The 26,703-nt window shown below is 44.4% G+C and overlaps 2 protein-coding genes across 2 annotated transcripts; both read left to right on the forward strand.

Moving 5' to 3' along the window:
* The first annotated feature begins 10,305 nt into the window (after positions 1–10,305).
* Positions 10,306–12,238, forward strand: LOC105915024. Its single transcript, XM_022828979.1, has 2 exons — positions 10,306–12,035; positions 12,113–12,238. Exons 1-2 carry the CDS (start codon positions 10,365–10,367, stop codon positions 12,134–12,136), a joined length of 1,695 nt encoding a protein of 564 aa, XP_022684714.1. The 5' UTR covers positions 10,306–10,364; the 3' UTR covers positions 12,137–12,238.
* An 11,116-nt stretch (positions 12,239–23,354) lies between these two features.
* LOC111258361 lies at positions 23,355–25,523 on the forward strand. The gene has a single exon (XM_022829581.1). It carries the CDS (start codon positions 23,355–23,357, stop codon positions 25,521–25,523), a length of 2,169 nt encoding a protein of 722 aa, XP_022685316.1.
* Positions 25,524–26,703: the final 1,180 nt, after the last annotated feature.

A 26,703-nucleotide genomic window follows, 5' to 3' on the forward strand; every position in this document is an offset into this window, starting at 1 on the left:
AGTTGAAAAAAGTGTGACTGTGATTAGCTATAGCTTATATTCATGGAAATCTAGACATCTTGCAGAAAAATATCTGATCATGTCGACTGTAGACAACAAACAAAATACGGGTTCCTATGTTTCTGCATCTATTATGTTATCCTCTTAGTTATTTTCCTTACTTTAATATATTATCTGTAATCTGTTTGCTTTTGACAAACACGAGTAGTCTGTCAAATACAGTTCTAATAAAAATATTTGTATCATTAGCTAACTAATGAGATAGAGGTCGTTCAGTGAATTTCATGTACGTTTGTCACCCATGGTGTGATTTCACCCTATTTATTATTTCTGGAAAAAATGATGATAATTGATTTGCTAAAAAAAAATATGAAATGCATCAGTTTTATGAGAAAACTTGATTGCTGGATTGAGAAAAACAAATGCCGTTTTGTCGTGTGAACTTACTATATATATATATGTTAATGTGTGCAAGCTTGGCCTTGTTCTCTTCTGACTCGCACCATTGCTGCAGTTCCTTGTTGTTCTGATCAATAACTAGCTGCTGGAGGTTGGTGAGGTGCTATATACATGCAGGCAAAGACTTGATGCTATCACAGTTCTTGATGACGAGCTTTTCAAGAGAGGAGATGTCGCTCAGCCATTCTGGCAGTGCTGATATGCTGCAACAAGGATCCAACTTGAGTGACTGAAGGGAGGAGAGTTGTTGTGTGCCCTCCGGCTAGCTCGTCAGATTTGGACAATCGTATAATTCCAACTCCTGGAGGGTCGGGAAGTGGTGAAACAGCCTGAAACTTTGGTGCTGTCTTGTCCGGCTGATAGCCAGTCTGGTGGTGGTTGGAGTAGAGTTGCAGCGATCGATGCTGGTTTGTACCTCCTCCAGTGAAGATATAACTTGGTCGCGTTTTGATATTATGAAGTGACGACATTTGGGTGGGCATGGTCTCAACCTCAACTTTGGACATCCAGATACCATGAGTCCATCTAGCATAGGGAACATGAACTCCTCCACACCATCTTCGTCAGGGCATGTTGTATTCCACTCCTCCAAACCATCCATAGAAACCACTGTGAACTTTGCCAAATGGGGGAATGCTCCTTTTCCATTGCAGATACCCCTGTCAATTTTTGAAACCTTGGGTAAATTCCAGAGACGCAGGATCTCTAGGTACGGCAACTGCCCAAATGGTGGTAGGTTGCTACATGTAGGCAGATCCTTCAATTCAATACAAGTAAGATTCGGGAGATGACGTGTAACACCCTAGGAAAAATAAACACCACCTTAGGATGCTACTAAGCCACAATAGACAAAAGGGAAAGATTTTTGACAACATCTCCCCTAAAATAGGAACATCACGGAAGCAACAAACAAAAAGATATGTAAATAGATAGAGCACACTAGCATAAATGAAAGATCCTAATATGATATCCAAATGATTAAAGGTAAGGTTTAACAAATCTTAGCCATCATTAAGCAACAACTAGACTCTCATAGGGAAGGCCTTAAATATTACAACATCACACTATAGGATTTTGATTAAAGAGAAGTGTGTGATGTGCTGCTACTTCCCAACCCCCAAGCCAAGCATCCATCCATCAAGTACCTGAGATGATAAAATAGGGGTGAGATATAAAATCTCAGCAAGTAACTAGCTTTAACAAGCTATTTAAACTACAAGTTCATTATATCATGGTTTAACTATGGTTCAACTATTATCAGCAAGCATAGCTCCTCAATGAAAAATAAAAATAAAAATGATAATAGTAACTCCAACACCCTCATACATAAATAAAACCAATTCATCACCAAACCTTGGAGAAGATTCACTTCTCACCACCATTGTCAAATAAATACCATAGAAAACCAATAACACCCTAAATGCAAATGCAATGCAAATGCCATGTCTCCTGCCTTCATACTCAACAAAGTATGAAGCTGCATCGTTATGCCCAATAAACGATGTTGTACCGATACGGTCGCGACTATCAAGCAGCGACATAACTCCATATGCCATGCATTGTGATGCAATGAGATGCAATGCCAAGACAGAGAGAGTATACACCGCATGCACTAGATAAGTCTCTCCCCATTTGACGACTTAAACCTCATCCTAATTATACCAACAAGAGCCATTACCAAGTTATAAAGTAAATAACAAGGTATATGTAATAACAACAGTAAGATGTGCATAAACTTGTAATTGAATGAATTATATTGGATAAGTTATCATTCTGAAATTTAAGGTGGAGGTAGGAAAAATCGCAAATTAAAGCTTGTAGCAACCACCGCTACGTTACTTGCCTCCCAATGAAGGGGACAACCGCTCTAAGCGTTATCCGGAGCGTTATCACCTGTTTTGACACAATAAGATCAGAACATATCCTCAAACAACCATGTGCATATAGCAAGTAAAGCCCTCATACAGCCCAACCCATCAAACAAGCGACAACGGTGAACATTGCCTAGGCTAACCGCAGCAGTGATACTTCATTTTTTTGTATCTTTAAAATTACAAAAGATATGACAGCAAGAAAATACACTTTAGGAAACTAAGGGAGAAATCTTACAACTTTGTTCAGATCCTTTATTTTTAACATAATCCAAAGAGGGGTGAAAATGCAGTTGAATGTGAAGTATAGAATCTGTCTGAAATTTCGGGCAACAGCATACAAAACTTCATATCTCCCAAACCCCTTGTCCAAAAATTCTAAAATTTTGTCAGGACATATATCTTTGAGAAGCCTACAACTTTGTTATTATGGGTTTCCACGAATTCCATCCTTAAGATCATCTAATACATCTCTGAACATCTGCTGTCAAAAAATCTGGATATTCAGAAATAGCATCCAAACAATATTCAATAACTGAAGGTATACTCCACCAAAAAATTAGAAACTTGGATAGCAGTTACATCTCATAATCCTCTATAACTTTTGTATGATCCACTTTTGGAGGAGAAATCGTTTAGGTTGCCAAAACTATAAGGACAGCAGCACTGCCCGAGCTACAAAACAGCACACCTTAGATCGACCTTCAAACCGTGTTTTCTCCAACAAATCCACTAATCCTCAGGACCAAGAACCTTCTAAAAACATCAATTAGCAGATCTAAAGTGGATTCACCTCACCTTGGTTGTTCCCCAAACCCTAGGGCAGCGGGAAGATATGGGGAAAGGACCGATCTACATGGAAGATGCACCTTTCTTGCTCCTCTTGTTGTCCTCGATCCGTTTTGCTAGTTCCCCCCAAGGGTTTGCTGCTGTAGAGAGGGGATTTAGGGAAGGGAAGCCATGGGAGAGCAGGGGAGGAGGAAGAAACGTGAGAAGGGAGAGAGGACCGGTCTGGATGAGATGGGAGGGGGGTGCGGCAACAGGCCAGGGAAAAGGGTTGGGCTGGCTGGGCTTTTGATTTTTTTTAGTGTGTTACATTCTCCCCTCCTTTAAAAAAAATTCATCCCTGAATTCAACTACTCAAAGATAGACCAACTTGATAAATTAAAACTTACCACTCTCAAAGAGTTTGGAAACTGGCCTCACACTCTTTAGTCCATATGAATGGGACACCCTTCTTAGTGAGATTAGTCATTGGCTTAGCACTAATTGAGAAACCCTGCACGAAACACCGATAATAACCTGCAAGCCCAAGGAAGCTCCGAACCTCTGTTACATTGGTCAGTCTTTGCCATTCCACCACTGAGGCAACATTTTTTAGTATCCACCTTAATGCCATGATGATTAATGACATGACCAAGGAAGCTCACTTCACAAATCCAAAATGCATATTTCTTCAACTTTGCATAGAACTTGTTCTTCCGAAGTGCATCCAAGACAAGACTGAGATGAACCTAAAGCTCCTCCTCTGACTTGGAGTAAACTAAGATATCATCAATGAATACCACAACAAAAACATCCAAGTACTCATGCAACATCTTGTGCATGGCCTCCATAAAAACAGCAGGGGCATTTGTTAGTCCAAAAGACATAACCACATACTCATAATGCCCGTACCTTGTTTACACAACATCTCATGGCCAAGTTGAAGATTACGTACAACAGTGTACAGCCTCTAAGCAGCTCTCAGTTTCTTTGCGTGCATTGGCTTTGTAGGTTAGCTTCTATGATACGGCATACTCACGATGAACCGCCATATCGTGATCTTGCTGAAGGCGCGCATTCGAGTCCTCGCACTCCTTGAGGTACCGCTTGAGCCTTTGCTCCCTCATTGTGGCATTTGCTCATCCAAACAAGTCTACATCAGCACCAAGATCTCAAGGGCAAACACGATTCTGCATGTCGGCATAACATACCTCTCAAGTGCAAAGTGAGAACTTCCTTCTCCAAGGCAAGGTCCAGATCCTTCTACAAGAGTAGGTCGACATGCTTCACGGCGTCCTCCTTAGCCTTCTTGAGGTCGGCGTCAAGGCACTCTGCCCTCAAGCGGTAGAACTCGGCCTGGTGGATCGCGTCCGCCCTCTTCTGCGCATGCTCGACCTTACCCTACACACATCCTAACATTCAACGCTCGGCAAAAGAAAATGGATTCCAGATACATGTTCCTCGGGTTGGTCGGCAAACTTACACTCAAAAACTCGGTGATCCTCGAGGATGACTGTTGCAGCTCGTCCAGGGCTTTCGGGTCTATTGCTGCATCCCCAACGGAGGCCGACCTGGAGAAGTTCAAGGTATCAGCGTCACCTCCACCTTGCACACCGATGTTAGTGCCCCAGCTGGATCCTTCCGGTGGTGGGTCATCCTTGGGTAGCTGCTCCTATTGAGGATTGGCTCTGGCCCCCTCATCTGCAACCTGCTTGACCTCGGGATCCACCATGGCAATGTCTGTAGCCTTGGAGCTAGCTTCATCATGTTGCAGCGCTGGAGTTGGCACAACTTCTCCGGTGCGACCTTCTTTATTAGCTCTGGCTTCCAGACGCGACAACTGTTCCACAGTGCGACCGCTTATCGCCTCGGTTTGGGCTAAACACTTAGTCAGCTATGCACCGGATTGATCATCCAGCACGACAGTCCTGCATTGTTGGTGCAAGTTATCATTCAAGCAAAACAGGCGGTAACAGTAACTACAAGACAGCCAACATAAGCAAATTGCATTTAGAAGGTGTTCTTCTTCATTCTGAATTTGGGGCGCAATGGTGGTGACGGTGCTGGTGTATCCCCACTGGATCCTCCGTGGAGGCCTTCAGCACCTCCTTGACACACTCTACGTCATCCGCAGTGGTCTCAAGGAGTTCCAACTTCTTTTTTCTTAGTGACCAGGCTCGGCGTGTTGGACTCCTCATCCACCTCGCTTGCCAACGTGGCTGTGGACGCTGTGCTCAGGGCTTCTTTCTCCTTCTTCTTGCCAGCCATCTTCTTCCTCTTCCCGCTCGGCTGCTGCAACTTGGAGGCGGTCTTCTTGCGCACGGCTTGCCATGTCTACCGTCCAACCGGTGCAGTGTCTGTGGCCTAGCCAACCCCTTCCAGCACGTTCTCATCTGATCCAATGGAGGAGTCAAGACTCCCACTGAAGGTTGGCAGGCAGATCGTTGGGCTTGTCAATCGAGCTGAGCTTGGGTCGCTACGGCTCACCCCTCTAGGAAGTGGCGCTGGGCAAAAGAATATAAATTTGTTGTCTGCGTCAATTCACAAGCATATTTAGAAACAACTCACAAGCACATACAGTAGCCCAAATCAATGCCATTGACAATCTTACCGGGTTGGCTGGCATCCTCTTCAACGAATAAGCCTTAGGGCATCTCTTATTTTTTATAACGCCCCCAAAAAAACTCGGACACCTGGTTGACAATTTCTTCTTTAGGCACCTTCCACTGGTCCTCCTGGGTCAAGTCCTGCAGCCCTACGTACTCATACGCTAGATGCACTTGGTGCTTGATTGGTTGAGTCAATCTCCGACAAAAGTTATGCTGACCGCTCCGGCTATTAGCCCACACGACTTCAGATCAGCAATCCTCACCAGCAATTCCTTCACCTGGACTTGTTCCTCCAAGGTTGGCTGGTTTGACTAGTCGGGCATGACCACTGGCCCGTATCTAGTGCGCGGCCGGAGCTCGGGCTGTTGATTGGTGATGGTGAACCACTCTTTGTGCTAGCCCTTGTTGGAATCCTTCAACTGAAGGTCGAAGTACTCCTGGACTTTCTTTGGCCGTAGAGAGAAACTACAACCCCTGATGACTCAGAGCTGTTTTCCCTTGGTTGCAACGATTTTCATGTGGTACAATTACCTCAACATATTGAAATGTGGGGGATGCCCAGATACGCCTCGCACAGATGGATAAACACCACAATATGTAAAATCAAGTTGGGGTTCAGATGTACCAGCTCAATCTTGTAGTCATGCAGAAGACTCTGGAAGAAGTCTCCGCATGGGATGCCGAACTCGTGCTTGAAGAATGATGCGAAGACCACCGTCTCCATCTTGTCCTCCGACGGGAAATCCAATAGCTCTTGAGGCCTGAGGAGGCTCCGATCGACGAGCTTCGATATGATGACCTAAGTTCTTGTTCACCTACACATCGCTCGGGTGCTTGAGGGATATGGGTACCCCATGGGTCCCTACCAACAAGGATACTGGCCGGACTTTACAAGTGGGCCCGTCTAATCAGGGCATGTAGGCTAAGGACATGAAGACATTTGGAATACAAGACAAGGTAGCCGAACAGTTCAAATTTGCCGAGATATTGTAGGGCACGTATTGTATTCCAACTCAGATTACTTTCCATGTAACAATCGAGTAGATTAGATCAAAACTGACTTGTAACCCTACCTATATAAGACGTCCAGGGGCACCTCCTGAGGGCATCAAATCTCTCAAGCAATACAAACCACCAAGCATATAGGACATAGGGTACTACTCTCCGGAGGCCCGAACCTGTCTAAAACCCTCGTGTCCCTTGTGTTCTTGCGATCACCTTCGATTTCTTGGTTTTGCAATCGCTTCAATCTACAAATCAACCACTTGGGTAAACCCCTGGTGGACTGCCGGACTTATAAATCCGACAATCGGCATGAATGCAACACACATAGAACAAAACTATCTAATTTACCTATACTACATTTCCTGTCAAGAAAATAAATGTTGAAATTTTTTTAAAATTATAAGAAAATTATTGTTTAACTGTTCTTTCTAATCACGTACTGAAATCCAAAAATTTCAGGGTGTTACAATAGTCAACCTTGTAATACCTACGTATGGAATTATCAACAAATTAATACAGCTTGAAGTACTAAGTACAGAAAAGGAAAAGTAAATTGCAAAACTACAAGTCAAATAAAATTCAGGTAAACGCGTGAGGCCTGACCAAGTCGTGGTAAACACCGAGCCCACTATTTGAATACCATGATTGTATTCACGTCCTAGTTAGCGATACCTTTTTGTCATGCTCCCTCCGTCCTAGAATATACCTATGTTTAGAATTTTCAAAGTCAAATCTTTTCAATTTTGATTACGAATATCAAAATAATCATAGAGACTAGACATAAAAATGATTATGGACCAATTACGTATATATACTCACAACATTATACGTCGTTGCGTGAATGATGGACAAATAATGATTGTTCATTGTCCATTATTGTACTCTAGTAATAGTATAATATTAGTAGTATATATCTTTATCGCTAAGCAGCAGGTCTAACAATTCAACTTGATCAGATCAAGTTAGGTCACTTTCATATATATTCCTAAACATAGGTCCTTTTCATTTTTTAGATACATAGATTTTGCTATGCATCTAAATATAAAGTTATGTCTAGGTGCATAACAAAATTAATGTATAGAAAAGTCAAAATAACCTACATTTTAAAATGAAGGGAGCGTATACTTGTTTTTGGCAGTTGTAGTTACATATACCTTATTAGATGATGCTCAAGTGGGCTTCCATGGACCATGTATGTCTTCGCCTGATTTGGTGCTCAGGTGGGCTTAATTATTAACTCTTGAACCACTAAGCTGATGAACTGATGACTACATTACATACGTGTTATTCCTACCCGTATGATCGTACGCCTCGTTTAATGTGAAATAGTTCCTCCAAAAGTTTCTTTTAATCCAAATTCAATGAAATAGATGCCAATGACCACATCATTTTATAGTGTACCAAAAAACTGCACACTTGCAGCTTCTTCCCCAGGTGGAATATGGAAAAGGTCACCGTATATAGCTATGAAACACTAGTAGGGTCAGCAAAGCAATGCAATCGAATGCTCATGTGTTATGATTCCTTCTACTACTTGTTTAAGATTCCATGACACTGAAGATAATTTTAGGATGTTCATTCCATATATATCCACTTGCCACTTTAGCACAACCTGCATGACCTTTGGCCTAATCATGCGACAGAATGATCACTTTATAGCACCAAACTGATGAAATTTGATACATTGACCTCACAAAAGTCAACGTCTAACCCTGAGACTGAATCGACTTAATCTTAATACCACCCCACCAGTACTGCATCAATACCGGTTCAAACGTCTCAAGCCAGACAATAATTGGGCCTGACATATGAAAAAGCTTGCTCCAGTATGCACAAAATTATTGACGAAACACACATTACCAAGTACTGCCATCGTTTGAAAATATTACAAGGCTTTATTTTGTTTTGGTAGGATAATCATTTGACCAACTATATATCTTCCCTGAAAAGGACGAGTGTGCTGATATATGTGAATCTTCCAAACCTCACAGCGTTAACATTTTGGAATTAATACTCCACGGCAGAAGAGTTGATAGGTTGGGGTTGCATAGCTAGCTCCACTACAAAAACAAGAACCTTCGTTAGGTTGGGGTTGCAGAATGAGTAATGCAGTATGGTATTATATTTGCAGTTTGATTAATGGCACATATAGTATTACGTCTTGGAATGATTGATGTACGTACGGATAGTTTTGTATGTAAGGTCGTTAAAGTGATAAAAATATTAAGTTATCATGCGTATACAACTGAATTTGATACCAAGGTTTAAGTACAACCTATACCTAGGTTCATTGCATTTTTCCATGAGCAAGTTCATTGCATTTTTCCATGAGCAAGTACAGCGTTAACAAATTGAGCGGTTTGGAATCAATGCTCCACGCATCTATTCAAGTTGAAGGTTGGCTTCAACTTGTGCCATGAGCAAGTTTATTTAACTAAGTTGAAAGACTTAATCTTTAGTGATGTTGTTGCTGTAGAGCTACTGAGCTAGCTAGCTCCCTTAACAACATTAAGAATTCTGGCTAAGTGTGCATCAGGTAGAGTATTCTGGCCAGATATGTAATCACCTTGGTAATTAATTAATATGTACAAGAAGGAAGTTAAAAGTTAAAGAAATAAAAAGAACAAATAAACAAAAGTTCTATACTGAACCTGGTAGGCAGTAATTAACGGAATTAGTCTTTGGTTCCAAAATTTCTATATAAATGAAACAAATGTTATAACAATCTAGCTCTGCTATTTGCACGGACCACATCATTGCTAGTTTGTGTCAACAAAAGTAGCAATTAAATTTTATTAGTCCACCGTGATTTAACAGGAAAGTGTCATTCTACACCGTTATTCTATTGCTGAACAACCACCAAGCATTTGTCGTACCCGAAAGTGCTCCAGTTGAATTTTTGAGATCTATACGTCTCTCTAACGGGACTAATGCTCACTTTTTCACCAGTGAAATCTTGAAACTAAAATGGCTATATGTCCATGGGAGCCAAAGAACTCCATTGCCGACACCACCGATCAGCTAGCCTCAATCAGCAACTCCTTTCAGTCGTCACTGCAGTGCAACTGCATCCAAAATTGGAGTCGGCTGAAATTTTTTTGGGTTGCCATTTGTCAAATACAACATCGTTTCTTGTTAGCCAAATAGCATACCCTGGTGATGCTTGGCCATTTTGATACTACTCTCGCCACAAGCTAGCTCATAATATCAGTGTGCACAAGCAGGAAGTAACAAAATTAGCATGAAAACAAACAAACAAAAAGAACAAATAAAGTTTTATATTCAATCTGGTATGCAGTAATGCACATAATTAGTCTTTTGGCTAGATATTTATGTACAAATGGAATAGATGTTAAAACAGGTCAAACTGGGATATTTGCGGGGCCACCTTGCTAGTTTTTTCGAAATAAAAGTAGCAATCAATTTGAGCGGTCTACCGTGATTTTACCAGAAGTATTTCATTCTCTATACTGTTTGATGGCCTACAGACGCTATGGTTCTACAGGTTCCACCCGGATGAAAGCGATGCTTTTTCTTAAGCTATATATATACGGCCTCAGGACTCTCCAGGACTCCAAACTGCGTACTCTCTTCATTGTGGTGAGGTTGAGAACTAGGGCTCACACTCTGATTAGATTCTGGGGGAGAGAACCACATGGCTACCGCCGAAATGGCTTTGGCACCAGGTCTCCCACCAAGTCCCACTCCCGAACTTCATGAGGTGCTACCTGTGTTCTATGTGATAGCTTTGGTCTTCCTGGCCGTGTTGGCCATATTCCTCTTGCATATACTGGGTCCGTTACGCCGGTGGTCGAGCCATGAGCTCCTCCACCATATCGTGATGGTAATCTACACGCTCTCCTACCCGCTGGTTGGCTACACCATTGGGTGGATGCAGTCTGCCGATTGGTACGTCAACGACTTCACTGTGTGGGCTGTGTTCCTGCTTCTGCTCCTCAGCAGCACGGACAGCCTCACGGCTTGCAGCATCAATGACATCGAGAGCTGGAAGAGCATCTACATCAAACATCTCTTTAAGGGATTCTTGCTGGTGTTCATCCTTCTAAAGTTTGGATATTACATCGAGAAGGATGTGGATGCGGACTACCTGTGGTACCCGCTCTCACCCATCCTGGTCGTTATCGTCCTCAAGTCATATGTGATGATAGCTTCCATGAGGATGGTGAGCAAGTCCTACCTTGGCAAGAACGTGAAGATGATCGCCGAATACATGCACCATATAGACAACAAGCTGGTAGCCTTCGATCCTGCGACCATGGAAGGCTACCGGTACATGGTCGCTGGTGAGAAACACTGCATCAACCGGCGTGGACGCGCACCATGGTACAAGAGGCCAGACGACTTGAAGGTTACCACCGTGGAGCAGATCTGGCAGTGCGAGGGGAATCTGCTCATTGGTGATCAGGGCAAGGTGCTCAAGGACTTGTGCCTCTCTATGGCTCTCTCCAAGATGCTCAACCGAAGGTTTGCTGGCTTCAAGCTCTCAGAGGCAGAGCTTGAGAAAACCCATGACTTCGTATTCAAAGGCCTGCTCGCCAGGGACGAGCAGCAGGCCTTCAGGGTCATTGAGGAAGAACTTGTTTTTGTCCATGACATGTATTACACAAGGTACTCTTACCTCTACCAAAAGGGTCGATACCTGGCTCTTTGTCTGCCTGTCATCATGTCTGCCCTATGCTCGTGGCTCGCAGTGGCCAGCCTGCACATCAAGCGTACGGACGACCCCTATCTCAGTAGTCGTCTCAACCGCACTCTGCTGTCTGGCACCATAGTCATACCGGTTGTCGTGGCATTCCTGGAGGCATACCAGACGTACCTGTACATGGCCTCAGGTTGGTTCAAGGTGGCTTTGATACGGAGCTACGTCACCGCACCATTTTTGCAAACAAGCTGTTGTTCTGAGATGATCATACGTCTTCTCTTGATGTTGAAGGCGTTTCGCCCATGGAAGGGCAGACTCGGGCAGTACTGTTTCCTCGAGAGTCTTTGCCGCAAAAGTAAGATTATGAATTGTCTCCATTATGCTACACTACGCCTGGTGGACAAGGCCGTGAAGGGGCGCATGGAATCAGTAAAGCTGTCCGGAAATGTGAAGAAAGCCATCATTGATTCCCTACTAGGAAGCAACGGAAACCTGACGAACGGGGTAACATCGCTACAAAGAAATGGCGTCCATGGTGACCTTTCGTGGGCATGTGATGCTACTGCTACCGATGGAGCGGTGAGTCGCACCATTCTGGTCTGGCACATTGCTACAACACTGTGTGAGCACCAGCTGGATAAACAAGGAAAACAAGCAGAGGCGGTTAGAACAGCCTCCACTTTATCTAAGTACTGCATGCAACTGCTCGCTTTCGCACCTAACCTCTTACCTGACCACAGCTCTATATCGGAAGCCATACTTGATGAGTCAATTGATAATGGAGGCGACCCTCGGTGGCAGGGATTACGAAAGCTACTCGAAGGGTCCAATGATCTGGAGAGCAGGTGTAAGGAATTATTGATGTTTAACATTGATAATGGTGATGGTGGTGAAGCACCGCTTGTTGCACAGGGCGCTCGGCTTGCAAGGCAGATTGAAGGCATACATGACTCGAAATTGCGGTGGAAGGTCCTCTCTGATTTCTGGGCGGAGATGATGCTGTATGTCTCGCCGTCTGACGATGCCCGGACACACCTGGAAGTTCTTCCAAGAGGAGGGGAGTTCATCACGCACCTTTGGGCGCTGCTCACGCATGCCGGTGTGCTGAAGCGAGGCCCTACAGAGCCAAAGGATGTTGTGTGATCTGTTCAACCAGTGCACAAGTAACACTCCATATATCAACCTAGTGCTTGTAAGTTGTAACATCCTATGTATATTGCCTACAGTCATGTATACCATGTGTGAGTTAGTCTGTCGAGTCTGTATCTCTTTTCATGTTGTGTCTGTTGTCAGATTTTGGTCAGGATCGGAGTCTGTAATTTCGTAAGGGTTTAGTAAAAATACATTAAAGTACATTTCACCTTTATTTTTCGGAATATATAATCAGTTAGTCTTAAATCCATCAGCACAATATATCAAAACCTCAGTTAAATATACATGTATTTATAGCATAGTGATAGGATCCCTGCTGGCTGATTAACCATTTCCGTTTGTTGAAAATGTCGGTCATACAACTTGTTACAATTTTTATAATAACAAACTTCTTCCTTTTTTAAGATTAAAAAAAACTTTTACTTATTGAGTTGCCGTAACTTATATGTTACTGAATCAACATGTATCCTTATTTGTTTGCAGCAATAACTGTTGCCGTCATCCTAGCATGTTTGTCAATTATTTTGCTTATGAGACGAGAGCAGAAGAAACTTTTGAACAAAAACGGTGGCGACATTCTAAAGGATGTGGGTACCAAAATCTTCACCAAAGGGGATGTGAATACTATCACAAAGAGCTACAGCTATCGCATTGGAAGAGGCTACTTTGGCGATGTCTATAAGGGGACCATCATGGACCATCCCCCCAAGCACTACAGGTCGCGGTTAAATGCACTGTGGCGAAAAAGATGGCACAAACATACAAGCAACAAACAAGTACAACTAAAAACAATACACCAAAATAAAAGAAAAGCTTTAAAAGAGCATGCTTAAGGATAGAACTCGATCTAGGATTTATGAACATGGGAAACGCTGAGATCGGAGCTATTGAGATGTTTGATTCATAAAAGAAATAAAAAGACTATATGCTTGATTCATTTTAATTAAATAAAGTATGTACGTAGGTTATTTCAGAGAAGCTGGCGGCGGCCGACTCAGACCCTTCCGCGGCGGCGGTGCTCCGACAGAAGGACGACGTCGGGGACCAGAGAAATGGACACGGTTCAATCTCGCGAAGCTCGTCCCGGTTCCCTCTTGCTCCAGTGACGCTCCTCGGCGACGAATCGGCGAGGACCAGCGGCGGCACACGGTTTGCTTGATGGCTAGGGTTTGGGGAGGAAAAACGAGACGGCGGCGGCACCCTTAAATAGGGAGGAGGGGTGCGCAGGCCCATGCGTGGAGATAGAGCCTGGTGCAGTTTGAAACGAGGCGGAGTCGAGCTGGAGTCCCGGCGGAGTTCGTGGCGGCCGGTGGAGTCGGGGTCGAGCCGGACTCGGCCAGAGGTAGGAGACGGTGGGTGGGGCCCACCGATCAACCTCAGTGAGCGGTGAGACGGGCCGTTGCGGCCGTTGGCCGGGCTGGTGAAATGGGTCGTCTCAACTGGTTGGCCGGCAAAATGGGCCGTCTCAACATTGCAATTTGAGTGTACCTGGTCGGTAGCGCCTGAAGGAACTTTCGCACAATTTCTTCTTCTGTGTAGCCGTCGTCGAGAACAGCAAGCTGGTGGACGATCTTGTTGATGCGAATGCTGAAATCATCCACAGACTCGCCGTCGCGGAACTTGATGGCATCGAACTCCCGCCGGAGTGTGTTCGCCTTCACCTTGCGCACACGCTCGACACCGACGTACATGGTCTTGATCACGTCCCACACGATCTTGGTTGTCGCCTTGCTTGCGATGCCGCCCATCATCTCTGCCGGAACAGCTTTCATGATGACCTCGAGCGCCATGCAATGCTCGACGTAGTCCTCCGTGCCGAGGCTCATCGCGATCCAGAGACCACGCGCCTGCAGCATCACCCGCATGAGCACCGCCCAGTCGTAGTAGTTCCTCTTGGACAACACCGGAAAGGATCCGCCACTGCTGATCTCCTTCGTGACCCTGTGGTTCACGAGCCCGCGTTCACGGTCACCGCTCCTGGACGCTCCCCCGCTGTTGGAGCTGCAGTTCTTGACGCACCAGCACTGCTCCCGTGCCTGGGCGTCCTCCGCAGCGGCGAGGCTGATCGTGGACGCACAATGAAGGCCCACTCGATCGCCCGGTTGCGCTCCCAAGTCTTGTAGCTGGCTCTAATACCAATTGTTACCGACACCGCTGAAACAACTCGCTGTTTGCAGTGACGAACTCCCAGAACTCACGCAAGAACTCGAATGGAAAACGCCAGAGACTTTGTGCTGCTAACATCACAGCTTTTTTGAGACTCTATATTGCACATAAATAGCAACCAGACTCCTTGAATCCGCATGCACGCCATGCTCCTGGCCTTATTACGCCATCCCACGACTGAGTTACATGCCGTGCGTCACGGACTAACAGACCAACAGAAAAACTAACTTAAGCCACTGCATGAACTAGAGCATGCATCAGGCTCCTAGAAACGTGCTCACACTACATGAGCCCAGTTTATTGAAAGCTAAAAGACAGAAACTAAGAACGAGCTGGAATTACTAACATATTAATCAGCGTATTCCCAAAGAGAAGAGAGAGAGAGAGAGAGTTGTCGTCTGCCCAACATACAAAAAAATTACAGAGAAGAGGACGGAAGGAAAGTTTAGCAGAAGACAAAATCTACTGCAGAATTTGAATAACCGAACAGAGTTGATTTGCACAGTCACAAGTCACTGACAGAAGCAGTTGGAGTTCCAATGTTATCTGTGCAGAAAGCCTTAATGGGTCTCTGGATGAAATGTAGTGAACTACACTGCAGCTTCTTTAAGCTCCGCAGTATCTGAAATCTAACAATGCAGCTGCTAATGAAGATCATTTGATTCAACATGATTTGAGCTTGGTTCCCAGAAATATCTCACAGCCACATGACAGGCTGAAGTTGTATGTTAAAACATGGTTTGGTCAAAAGCAATTTCAGAAGGAGAATAGGTGAAGGCAAGTATGTTAAAACTGAAGCTGCACTTCTACAGGCATAAGAAGTGCACTTCTACAGGCATCACACGTTTTAAGTCCATATGGTTGTGACCTGCCTTTTAACCTCGTATCCATATGGTTGTGTACGCAGAGCGTGGCAAGTTCGTCTTCGACAAGGTGGTGTACGAGAAGGACAAGGTTCTCATAACCGGGTCCTTCGACGCCATCGAGCTCTGCTGCAAGCTAACTAGGGCGTTTTGGACTTACGAAGCTAGCAGTTTCCATTGACATCCATTAACACAGTTGCTTCTCAAAAAACAACTGCTCCAAATAATCTTTCTTGATCGAATTCACCAAGTCAACGTCTTGGTCTAAGCTAAACAAGGTACTAGCATACTAAGGGGTTGTTTGGATATATGGTGCTAAACTTTAGCAGTCTCACATCGGATGTTCGGATGCTAATTAGAAAGACTAAACATGAGCTAATTATAAAAGTAATTGCAGAATCCCTGTGCTAATTTGCGATATGAATCTATTAAACTTAATTAATTCATCATTAGCAAATGGTTACTGCAGCACCACATTATCAAATCATGAACTAATTAGGTTTAATAGATTCGTCTCGTGAATTAGACTTCATCTGTGCAATTAATTTTGTAATTAGTCTATATTTAATACTCCTAATTAGTATCAAATATCCGATGTGACATGTGCTAAACGGTGTGCCAAACACCATTAAACAAATTACTCATACATCGTTTTAATACAAGGTACTAAACATATTAACATATTCATTGTTAGAGTGCATGTACATTGACTACATTAATTACAAGGTACTGCATTAATTACAAGTGCCATGGAATCCGTATTTCTTGGACATGCAAGTGCAATGGTTCAGAGTTTATTGTAAAAATTTTGCAGCAACGGAAGCCGTATTTTAAGTAGGGAAGTATGTCAGGAACTTATCGGCCTATGTATAGGCTCGGCCCACTAACAAGGGCTGGGTCAAAGCATGGGCTGGAACGCGGGCCATGTGCTTTGGTTTAGAGAAGCAAACAATGGAGGCAGTACAAAGGGGCAACAACCATACTTGTACCCAGAACCTTCTAGCAGATACTGTCGTTCTTGTTCCTGTACGTGCATCCCCGTTCGAGTGAATCAACCAACTATAGGGTCCAAACATAATACAGCAGCCAGGCCGTTCTTGGTCTAGGAGCAGGACACGACGGTGGGCTTTGGGCCAGGCCGCCAGATCCGATCTGGTGCCACCAGCAAAATGCTCATACAGTGAGTACGTGGGCCAGTACATCTTCTTCTGATCGACCACACAATAAATTATCCATGCAAGCGTTGGGTGATGTAAGCATGAAACCCCACGATGACTTCACCAAGCATGAAATTCCACGATGCGTTGGGTGACATCTTGTCTTTTGTGCTTGTATTATATTCCTAGTGTATACCAATTTTTCTCTCACCGTATGGAGCGGGGTCCTGAGGTGCGTACAAGTAAATGAGTTCTTCATTTCTTAGACTGCCATCAACTTTATTAATTATTAATTATGTGCTAAGCATTCCATGAGTGAAGAGTACGTAACTAACCATGGTATCATGCCCACTTTAGGTAAGCAGATCTAAAATTTGGATCCGGACAGTACGCGTCCTCGAAATTGTAATCCTTGCTAAGCTTGATGGGGACCTCTGAAAACACCACCTTGGATGTACACTTAAAACTTTGTGGAAAGGAGTGTGGAATCTACTTGCCAGACAGGCCCGTACCTCAGAAAATTTTGGTCAAATCAAAAACACATTGAAGCTTAGAAATCTGATGCCCAACTATATATCTGCCAAAAGTAGCCAAGAAAGAGACAAAATGCGTCCAATTCCCAGCGTTGGACGCAAGTGACTTATTTAATGTAGTATTAAAGAATATCTGCCTTGATTGTTCCTTGTATACAACGTTAAAAAGCACGTCTTTGCAGTTTGGAACATATATAAGTGGGGTCATGTCGTACGTTTATCCATCAGCGTCTTTAGCTTGGACACAAGTGGCAAATTGAACAACTTGCGTGCTTTTTCACTATACGACAGCCCACCGGGACTGACTACATTGTAGTCAGCATAGGTCGTTGTAAGGAAGAATCATCGGATGCTGACTCCATCTATAAGTCGTTATAAGTGGCAAATTGCAAGCTTTTTGTTGATGATTAGCGGGTCTTGCTTTTTGTCAGCGAGAACGAACGTATGTACAGTTTCTCATTTCAATTTTTGATGACTAATTTCATTGCTTATTATGCCTCAAAAGGGAGGTTAAGTAAACTCTAGATAATAATTATTCTTAAAACTAATTAAGGCTGAACCAACCTAAAAAAGTTCATTAACATGTGTCACTTGTAGAAAACATGGAATTAGTCCTAGTTGGTAAGCCTCAAATATCTCGAAAATTCATCCGGGATAAAAATTTTGAGACGAAATGGGGTTCTTTAATCCTGGATCATTCAATTGGAATTAAAAACACCCTTTAGTCCCGATTGGTAAAATCTACCTGGATTAAGGTGGATACGTGGATGCGCCATGCACGTACCCCTTTAGTACTTAATACTTTCAAAAAATATTTTCCATATTAATATTGTATGCAAGTCGTATATATATTTTATGGTAGTATTATATATATATGTACACATATATATGCATGCATGCATGTATCTATCTATTTATTATATCATCACATTGTCAAATCATAAACTAATTAGACTTAATAGATTTGTCTCGCGATTTAGTCTCCATGTGTGCATTTCATTTTATTATTAGCTCATGTTTAGTCATTCTAATTAATATCTAAATATTTGATGTGAGAAAGATTAAACTTTAATGCGTCGAACAACAAGCGAGCGCCTGGATCTAGGAGGATTAATTATGTGTTAAGGATTCTTGTACTTAATTCTTGGCACAGCAGCGGTCATTCAGCAGAGGCGTCGTCGTTCCAGCGCGCCGGGCGCCGACAGCGGCGTGGGCAGCATGAAGTCGACCCTGGACGGCGTGGCACGCACGTCGGAGGACTCGTCGTAGCATACCTTTTGAGCTCCCCGTCCTCATTTTCCTTTCCTGTAGCCAACTTGTGCTCCAAAGGCATTGAGTGTGAATATGATTTAATTTTGACTTGACTATTTGAAGAAAACTTGTGCTTCAAAGGCATTGAATTGAATATGATTTAATTTTGACTGGACTAATCGAACAAAACACGCACAGAAGATGCATCCTTTGTGCTGCCGATTTGACATGCAAGATTTGACTAGACTACATATTGGAAGTTTGGAACACACTTTGGCAAGTACGGGAGCCGGTAACTACCTGACAGGAGCCGGTAGCTATTGTCTAGAAAGGGAGCCGGTCGCTATCCAACAGTAAGCTGATGAGACAGCATCCTCCGATCTGATGGGAGCCGGTAGCTATCTGAAAGGGACTGACAGATTCCTCGTAGTGGGACGACCGGCGTAAGACTGTCCACACCTGCACCCGCTAAATCATCCTCTAGTATAGCCGTAGCCGAAAAAACTCGCACCAGTACTAGGTGACGTCCACTACCTAAGCGGACCGCCGCTGGTCCACTACTCCCAGCTGATGCCTAGGACACCCTCTACCCACCTCCCGAGGTCGCCGCCCCAATGACCCCCCCTGGTGCCTCCGCTTGAAACTCCGCTGCCGGACCGCCGCCACGCTGGAACCGTCGCCACCGTCGTCGGGGAGGAGGAGTGGGCCGGCGGGCAGGAGGCCCAAGAGAAGCCGGCGGGGAGGAGTGTGAGGGGGCACGCAGGGAGGAGGAAGAGGCGAGGCATCGGAAGGGGGAGGGGACCGGTTGGGGAGAGAGAGGGAGGGAGGGGAATAAAATATGTGGTTATTGGTATAGAGGATGAGGTATAGAGTAACATAGATGCGTGAGAAATTAATATAGAGGAGAGAATCTCGATGACTATGATAGAATATTACTTTTAGAGTATGGAAATAGAGTATGTCAAGTGCGGACAACCTTAGACTCTGCCAAGTCGCGAATACTCATCAGCAGCACAAGATAAATCTTGGGTATGGTCGACGTCTCAATGACGATGCTCGTACCACCCGTCGGTGATAAGCATCGAAGCATATGGGTCCACTGATACATACTTTCTTCGAATTTCATTCTTCGACCGAGGAATATCTACTAGGTCATGGATGAAGGGGGTGTTTGGTTCCCATGGACTAAACTTTAGTTCACTATTTTATTTGGTGCACTTTTAGTCCTTAACACCCAAAGAGGCAAACTAAAGATTTTAGTACTCTTGTCCACAAAATTGGACAAAACTGGACTAAAAAATTTTGGGGACGTCCCCGTCCCTCATTTATTGCTCTCCCTCCCATGCGGCTCCCTCCCGCCGCTGCCCTCCCACCCTCCGCTGTTGCCACCCGCTGCCGTCCCACCCGGTCCCCGCCACCCTCCCACCCGCTCCCCATCGCACGCGCTGGATGCGGTGGCGGATACCGCTGCATGGAGGCAGTCCCCTGCTTGTTTGCTGCGGCGTGGAGGCGCAGATCTTCTCCCGCCACCGCCACATTATGTAGACGAGCGACGCCCCATCCTGCAGCCATACCCGCTTCCCCTCAGCCCCAGACACAGTTGATGGCCGCTGCCGCGGTTGCCCCGCCGGGGCGCCCTCGTGCGACACCAGGAGCCTGTGGCGGACCTCCATAGCCATATGGCAGCGGTGCTGGGGGCTCTTCGATGCTTAAACCCGCAGCGCGGAAGAGCACGAGCAGTGGCCACCCGTGGTTTGGGTTGTGTTTTAGGGATTTTGATTTGGGGCGAGGGATCGATCTACGCCGGGCACTCGTCTCCTGCCGCCGCACGTGGAGGAGGAGTGGGAGAAGTGGCCTGCGCCTCGAGCGCCATGTGGGCGGATGAGGGAAGGGAAGGGGAGGGGAGGCTGGAAGGGTAAAATGGTCTTTGTTCAACAACATTTATAGACTTCAGTCCACATTAGTCCATGGAACTTACCAGGCTAGTTTTTGGAGTAAAGGAACCAAACAGGGCCTAATACTTGTGGTTCTGTTTTTTCTTTGAAAAAGAATATCTGTTGGCTTACCCAAGTCAATAGAAGCTGTACCTAGTATATATTGCCAATAAATATAGTGCATAACATTGAGTTTTCAAAGGAAAACAATTGTTTATAGACAAAGTATTATCTTCATTCCCCTGTATACAAAAATTTCTAACAAATAGCAAACTCATGATGAAAAGACTAAGGAAAGACAATCTGTATGTTACGAAGAATTTTTACATGTAACTACGATATTCAGATAACTAAGTAAATCTCACTGTACTAGGTTTTTACTTTACATACTCTTGGTTATATCTCGTTGCACACTTCAATTACATTGGCATCAGAACCCAAACTCACGAGGAAAGAGAAGGTATAATCCATTGTCATAGTAATTGGTCAATAAAAGAAGTCTTCTTCACCTTTACTCAAAAAATTACCACATGAATTGGAGAAAAAAAAAATACTCTCTCCATTTGAAGTTACAAAGTTTGTTTCACCTTGCACATAGACCTAGAAACTGTTAAATATGATTGGATTTCTATTAAAATGATATATTTAATGCATGCACGTAAGTACATGCATGCAAAGTTAAAAGTGAAGTAATCATTAGAGGTATATACGAATAAGACACCCTTCTTGACATAAAGAAGCAAATGAACAACCTGACTCGTTATTATCACCGAGCGATTGCGTGCACCAAAGTCTTGCTTTGCTTGCTGGAAGGGCATGATCAGATCACGAAGTACCTCTGTTTCTTTCTAGATGAACTGCTAATTGGCTGAAATTGTTGTTGCATATTTCTGAGTCAATGGACGACGAGAGGGTTGGTATGCTTAGCTCTTCAGAAACTGTCGCTGGGCACCGGGGGGCCATGGCCCGCCTTGACTAATTAGTAGCTCCGCCGGTGCCATTTTGCATTGGACAGTGAAAGAAGCCTTGTATGGAGAAAGTTTGTTTCACCCAATAACCCACTTTGGCCACTTAATTCACCAAACAAATGTAGACCTATCTCTCCATAAACGCCGTGAATTGACGGGAACCACTGATATATGCGAAATCGGCAGGAAAGTAACATATGTCGTGAGATTAGGTTCGTCATGCATGGTTAAGAAACTCAATTCAAATCGTCTGCCTCTTACAGTTTGAGACTGCTTGACTGCACTTCTACACTGAGTAAGAAGGAGAACAAAGGATGGTATTTAATATTGATGTTTGATTAAATTGCTTGTTACAATATGCTTGCTTTAGCATAAGTGCTTACTTAGAATGGATAATTTACTAAAATTTGCTGCTAAAATTTTGAAAGTAAGGATCCACTTTATAGACTTTTGGCAAAAGCAACCCCTCAGCCAGAAAGCTTTGCATGTCTAGAAGTTGGTGGAGTACTTACCATCTGACAGTTAAATCTTGCTGAGTATTAGTATACTAAGCGATGCTTGTGGCTTTACTTTTTCAGGTATGGTCGTTAGTGAGCTCGCTACTTGTGTGACTCGGTCGTCTCAACTCCCTCCGGGTTGGACTGTCGAGTGGGACCCGTCCTCGGTCGGCGAGGATCACGGTAACTGATGACATGGCAGGCTTCACCATGGCATCTCTTCGATGTATAATTTATCATTTGATTTTCCGCTGCTTAATTTCTGAACACTTTACTTTACGTACTTTTGAAACTCTGGTATTGTATTAAAGAGATTGGAATCTATGTAATATCTATTGGAATGTTGTGATCTCTGGGGAAAACCCTCACCTTCGTGTGAGCCATGCTTTATTCGATCCGAGTTAAGTGGTTAATCGGGCTAGACCTGACGGATGACTAAGTTGACTTGTTTAAAGTGCATAATCACGTGTTAGGTGACTTAAGAGCATTTTAGCTAGGTTAATTTGGGTGGTCCCGCCACAGCAGCCCTCCTCCTCCTCTCCGTCCGCCGGCCCCTCCTCTTCCTTCGCGCCACCAGCCACATCCTGCGCCGCCCCTCCTCCTCCCCCTGCAGCCGGCCCCCATCGGCCCCATACCACTGCCTCCGCCGCCCTGCCTCCGGCCTCCGCCGCGGTGCTGCACCCAATAACCCAGTTTGGCCACTTAATTCTCCAAACAAATGTATTCCCCCAAACAATTGCAATAAGTCGCATCTACCATATATATGTGATATTTCTCGTTTTGTTTCTGCGCATACAAGTGTTGTTTTAAGTTCCAATTTTGTGGAGTGGTAGAGGATCATCATAACATATGTGAAAATGTACATTAACTTTTTTATGATTATTTTCATTTGCAAGATTCCAAAGCTAGAATTACAATCCAGGTCGGTCAACGGAACAAACAATTAACATTAAAGGAAGAGACCAACTGGTGCTGTAGTACAGCGCACAGTAGCTAGAGTACAACCTAGAATAGAATCTTGCAAATTCTGAAAGGGCCACACTTTAATTTATTTCATTTCAACAAAAAAATTCAAAGCCAAAGACTAATTATCTACATTACCAGGATGTATATAGAACTTTTTGATATCTATTTGTCAAAAAAAAAAACAAATAGCAGTATATGCACAAGCAGGAAGTAAAAAAAATTAGCATGAAATCAAACAAAAAAAGAACAAATCAAGTTTTACATTCAATCTGGTATATATGCAGTAAATTAAATGCACACAATTTGTGTGGTCTACCGTGATTTTACCAGAAGGATTTCATTCTATGCTACAGCTTGCACCCGGATGAACAACCACCAAGCGATGCTTTTCGTTAAGCTATATATATATAGCCTCAGGGCTCTCCAGGACTCCAAACTGTGTACTCTCTTTATTATTAGGCTTCCACTCTGATTATTACCATGGCTACTGCCGACATGGCTTTGGCACCAAGTCCCCCACCAAGTCCAACTAATATCATGTCCTCTCATGAAGCGTTAGAGGCGCTCTTGGTGGTAGCTTTGGTCTTGCTGGCCGTGGTGGCCATATTCCTCTTGCATATACTGAGTCCGTTACGCCGGTGGTTGAGCCACGGGCTCCCCCACCATATCGTGATGGGAATCTACACGCTCTCCTACCCGCTGGTGGGCTACACCATTGGGCGGATGCAGAGTTCCATTTGGTACCCCTATGACTACACCGTGTGGGCTGTGTTCCTGCTTCTGCTCCTCAGCAGCACGGACAGCCTCACGGCTTGCCGTCTCGAGGACATCGACAGCTGGAAGAGCATCTACGTCAAACAACTCTTTAAGGGATTCTTGCTGGTGTTTATCATTCTAAAGATTGTCCTTGACATACACGGGAAGCAGATGAACGCGGACAAACTGTTGTACCCACTCTCAGCCATCCTATTTGTTATTGTCATCAAGTCATATCTGATGATAGCTTCCATGAGGATGGTGAGCAAGTCCTACCTCGGCAAGAATGTGAAGGTGATAGCGGAATATATGCACTATATAGACAACAAGCTGGTGGCCTTCGATCCTGTGACCATGGAAAGCTACCGGTACATGGTCGCTGGTGACAAACACTGCGTTAACCGGCCTGGACAAACACCATGGTACAAGAAGCCGGACGACTTGAAGGTTACAACCGTGGAGCAGATCTGGCAGTGCAAGGGGAATCTGCTCATTGGTGATCAGGGCAAGGTGCTCAAGGACTTGTGCCTCTCTATGGCTCTCTCCAAGATGCTCAACCGAAGGTTTGCTGGCTTCAAGCTGTCTGAGGCAGAGCTTGAGAAAACCCATGACTTCGTATTCAAAGGCCTCCTCGCCGGGGACGAGCTGCAGGCCTTCAGGGTCATTGAGGAAGAACTTGTTTTTGTCCATGACATGTATTTCACAAGGTACTCTTACCTCTACCAAAAGGGTCGATACCGGGCTCTCTGTCTGCCTGTCATCATGATCGCCCTATGCTCGTGGCTCACAGTGACCAGTCTGCACGAAAGGCGCAAAAACCGCTTTCAAAAATCCTCCGTATTCGTACTGGGTTACCCCACCATAGTCACAACTGTTGTCCTGGCACTCCTGGAGGCATACCAGCTGTACCTGTACATGGCCTCAGGTTGGTTCAAGGTGGCTCTGATACGGAGCTACGTCACCACACCATTTTTGCAAACAAGCTGTTGTTCTGAGATGATCATACGTCTTCTCTTGATGTTGAAGCCGTTTCGCCCATGGAAGGGCAGACTTGGGCAGTACTGTTTCCTCGAGCATCTTGGCAGCAAAAGTAAGGTTATGAATTGTCTCCATTATGGTACACTGTGCTTTGTGGACAAGGCCATGAAGGGAAGCAAGAATTCAGTGAAGCTGTCCGAAGATGTGAAGAAAGCCATCATTGATTCCCTACTAGCAAGCAACGGACACCTGACAAACGGGGTAACATCGCTGCAAAGAAATAGCGTCCATGATGACCTCAAATGGCCATGCGATGCCACGGCTACTGACGGAGCGGTGGCTCACACCATTGTGGTCTGGCACATTGCTACAACCCTGTGCGAGCAGAAGCTGGATAAACAAACCAAAGAAGAAGACGCTGTCAAAACATCCTCCACTTTATCCAAGTACTGCATGCATCTCCTTGCTTTTGCACCTAACCTCTTGCCCGACCACAGCTCCATATCGGAATCCATACTTGATCAGTCAATCAATGAAGCAAGCAAGTTACTCAAAGAGGGCAAGAACAAGAAGATCAAGGGCAAGGACAAGAAGATCAAGGGCAAGAACAAGAAGATCGAGGGCAGGTGTGAGATACTAATGGAAACTACTAATACCGATGGTTGTGTTGATGATGAAACAAGGCTTGTTGCGCAGGGCGTTCACCTTGCAAGGCAACTGATTGATAACATACAAGACTCCACAACAAGGTGGAAGGTGCTATCTGATTTCTGGGCGGAGATGATGCTGTATGTCTCGCCATCCGATGATGCTCGGGAGCACCTGGAAGTTCTTGCAAAAGGAGGGGAGTTCATCACGCACCTTTGGGCGCTGCTCACGCATGCCGGTGTGCTGAAGAGAGGCCCTACAGAGCCAATGGATGCTGTCTGATCTTTCCAACTTAACCAGTGCACACGTAGCAGTCCATATATCTACCTAGTGCTCGTAACATTCTATGTATATTGCCAACTGTCATGTCTGGACACACCAACTTGTGGCACACCATGTGTGAGTTAGTCTACCGAGTCTGTATCTCTTTTCATGTCGAGTTAGTTTGTCGAGTCTGTATCTCTTTTGATGTGGTGTCTGTTGTCAGATTTTGGGTAGAGTCGGATCTTTAGTATCTGCAAGTTTTGTTAAGAAGAGCGCGCTTTCAGGTTGTCGGACATGCGGTTTCATAGTTTGTGAATTTTGTGATTAATATCAAAACACGATCATTAGGAGTGTCTAGAACATGCCTTGAAGGCATTCTAGGTTCTAAGAAACCAACCACAGCCAAAGATAAGAAAAGGAACGAAGAAATCCAAGGAAACGGATCATCAGATGTTCCGATGGCCTTAGAGATGGCGACGGAGCAAGCGTCGGAGTAAATGGTACACTGCAAAGAAGTTCGGGCAGAGTCCACCATCGGATGTTCCGATGGTTACATTTCTAGTAGCATCGGATGAATTCTGAAGGGCAGGCTTGAAAGCATGTGTTGGATGATGTAAGCATGCAGTCTTTGGATGATGCAACCAAATTAATGTATATATGTTCGGTAATTAATGTTGTGTATAATTTTTTTTCCGTGCCAGAAAAACAAAGTGTCTCCAAAAGGCATGTCTTTTAGTCACAGTCACTGTAACTGAATTCTTTGCGTAGTTTGTTGTTGCTTAACTGCACACATAAATCAGTTTAACATTCAAATGAGTGAAGGGCATCTTAGCATGGTAATTTCATGCCTACTTGACACTTTTGGCAACGTGCAAGAGTTTTGTTGGTCTTCGATTCTGGAGCCAAAGCTACTAGCGCACCCGATCGATGGGCCTCGCAATTCCATGCCAAATCACGTGATAGAATGCCACTAGTTAACAGTTATAGCACAAAACTGAATTTGGTGCCTTGACCTAGGATTAGTTTACACCCAATAATCCCAAGTTTTTTATGTACCGCCATATAAAATGCAATTTATTAAAATTGGTGATGAATGTGATGCGACAAAAATATAGTATACTTTTATATTGATGTGTCATCAACTTGGTGATCATTCCGTGTTTATCAAGATTCCAACCTTAGAGTTTGGAGGGGCTCA

The sequence above is a fragment of the Setaria italica genome, chromosome VIII (assembly GCF_000263155.2).
Source record: "Setaria italica strain Yugu1 chromosome VIII, Setaria_italica_v2.0, whole genome shotgun sequence".
Taxonomy (NCBI): domain Eukaryota; kingdom Viridiplantae; phylum Streptophyta; class Magnoliopsida; order Poales; family Poaceae; genus Setaria; species Setaria italica.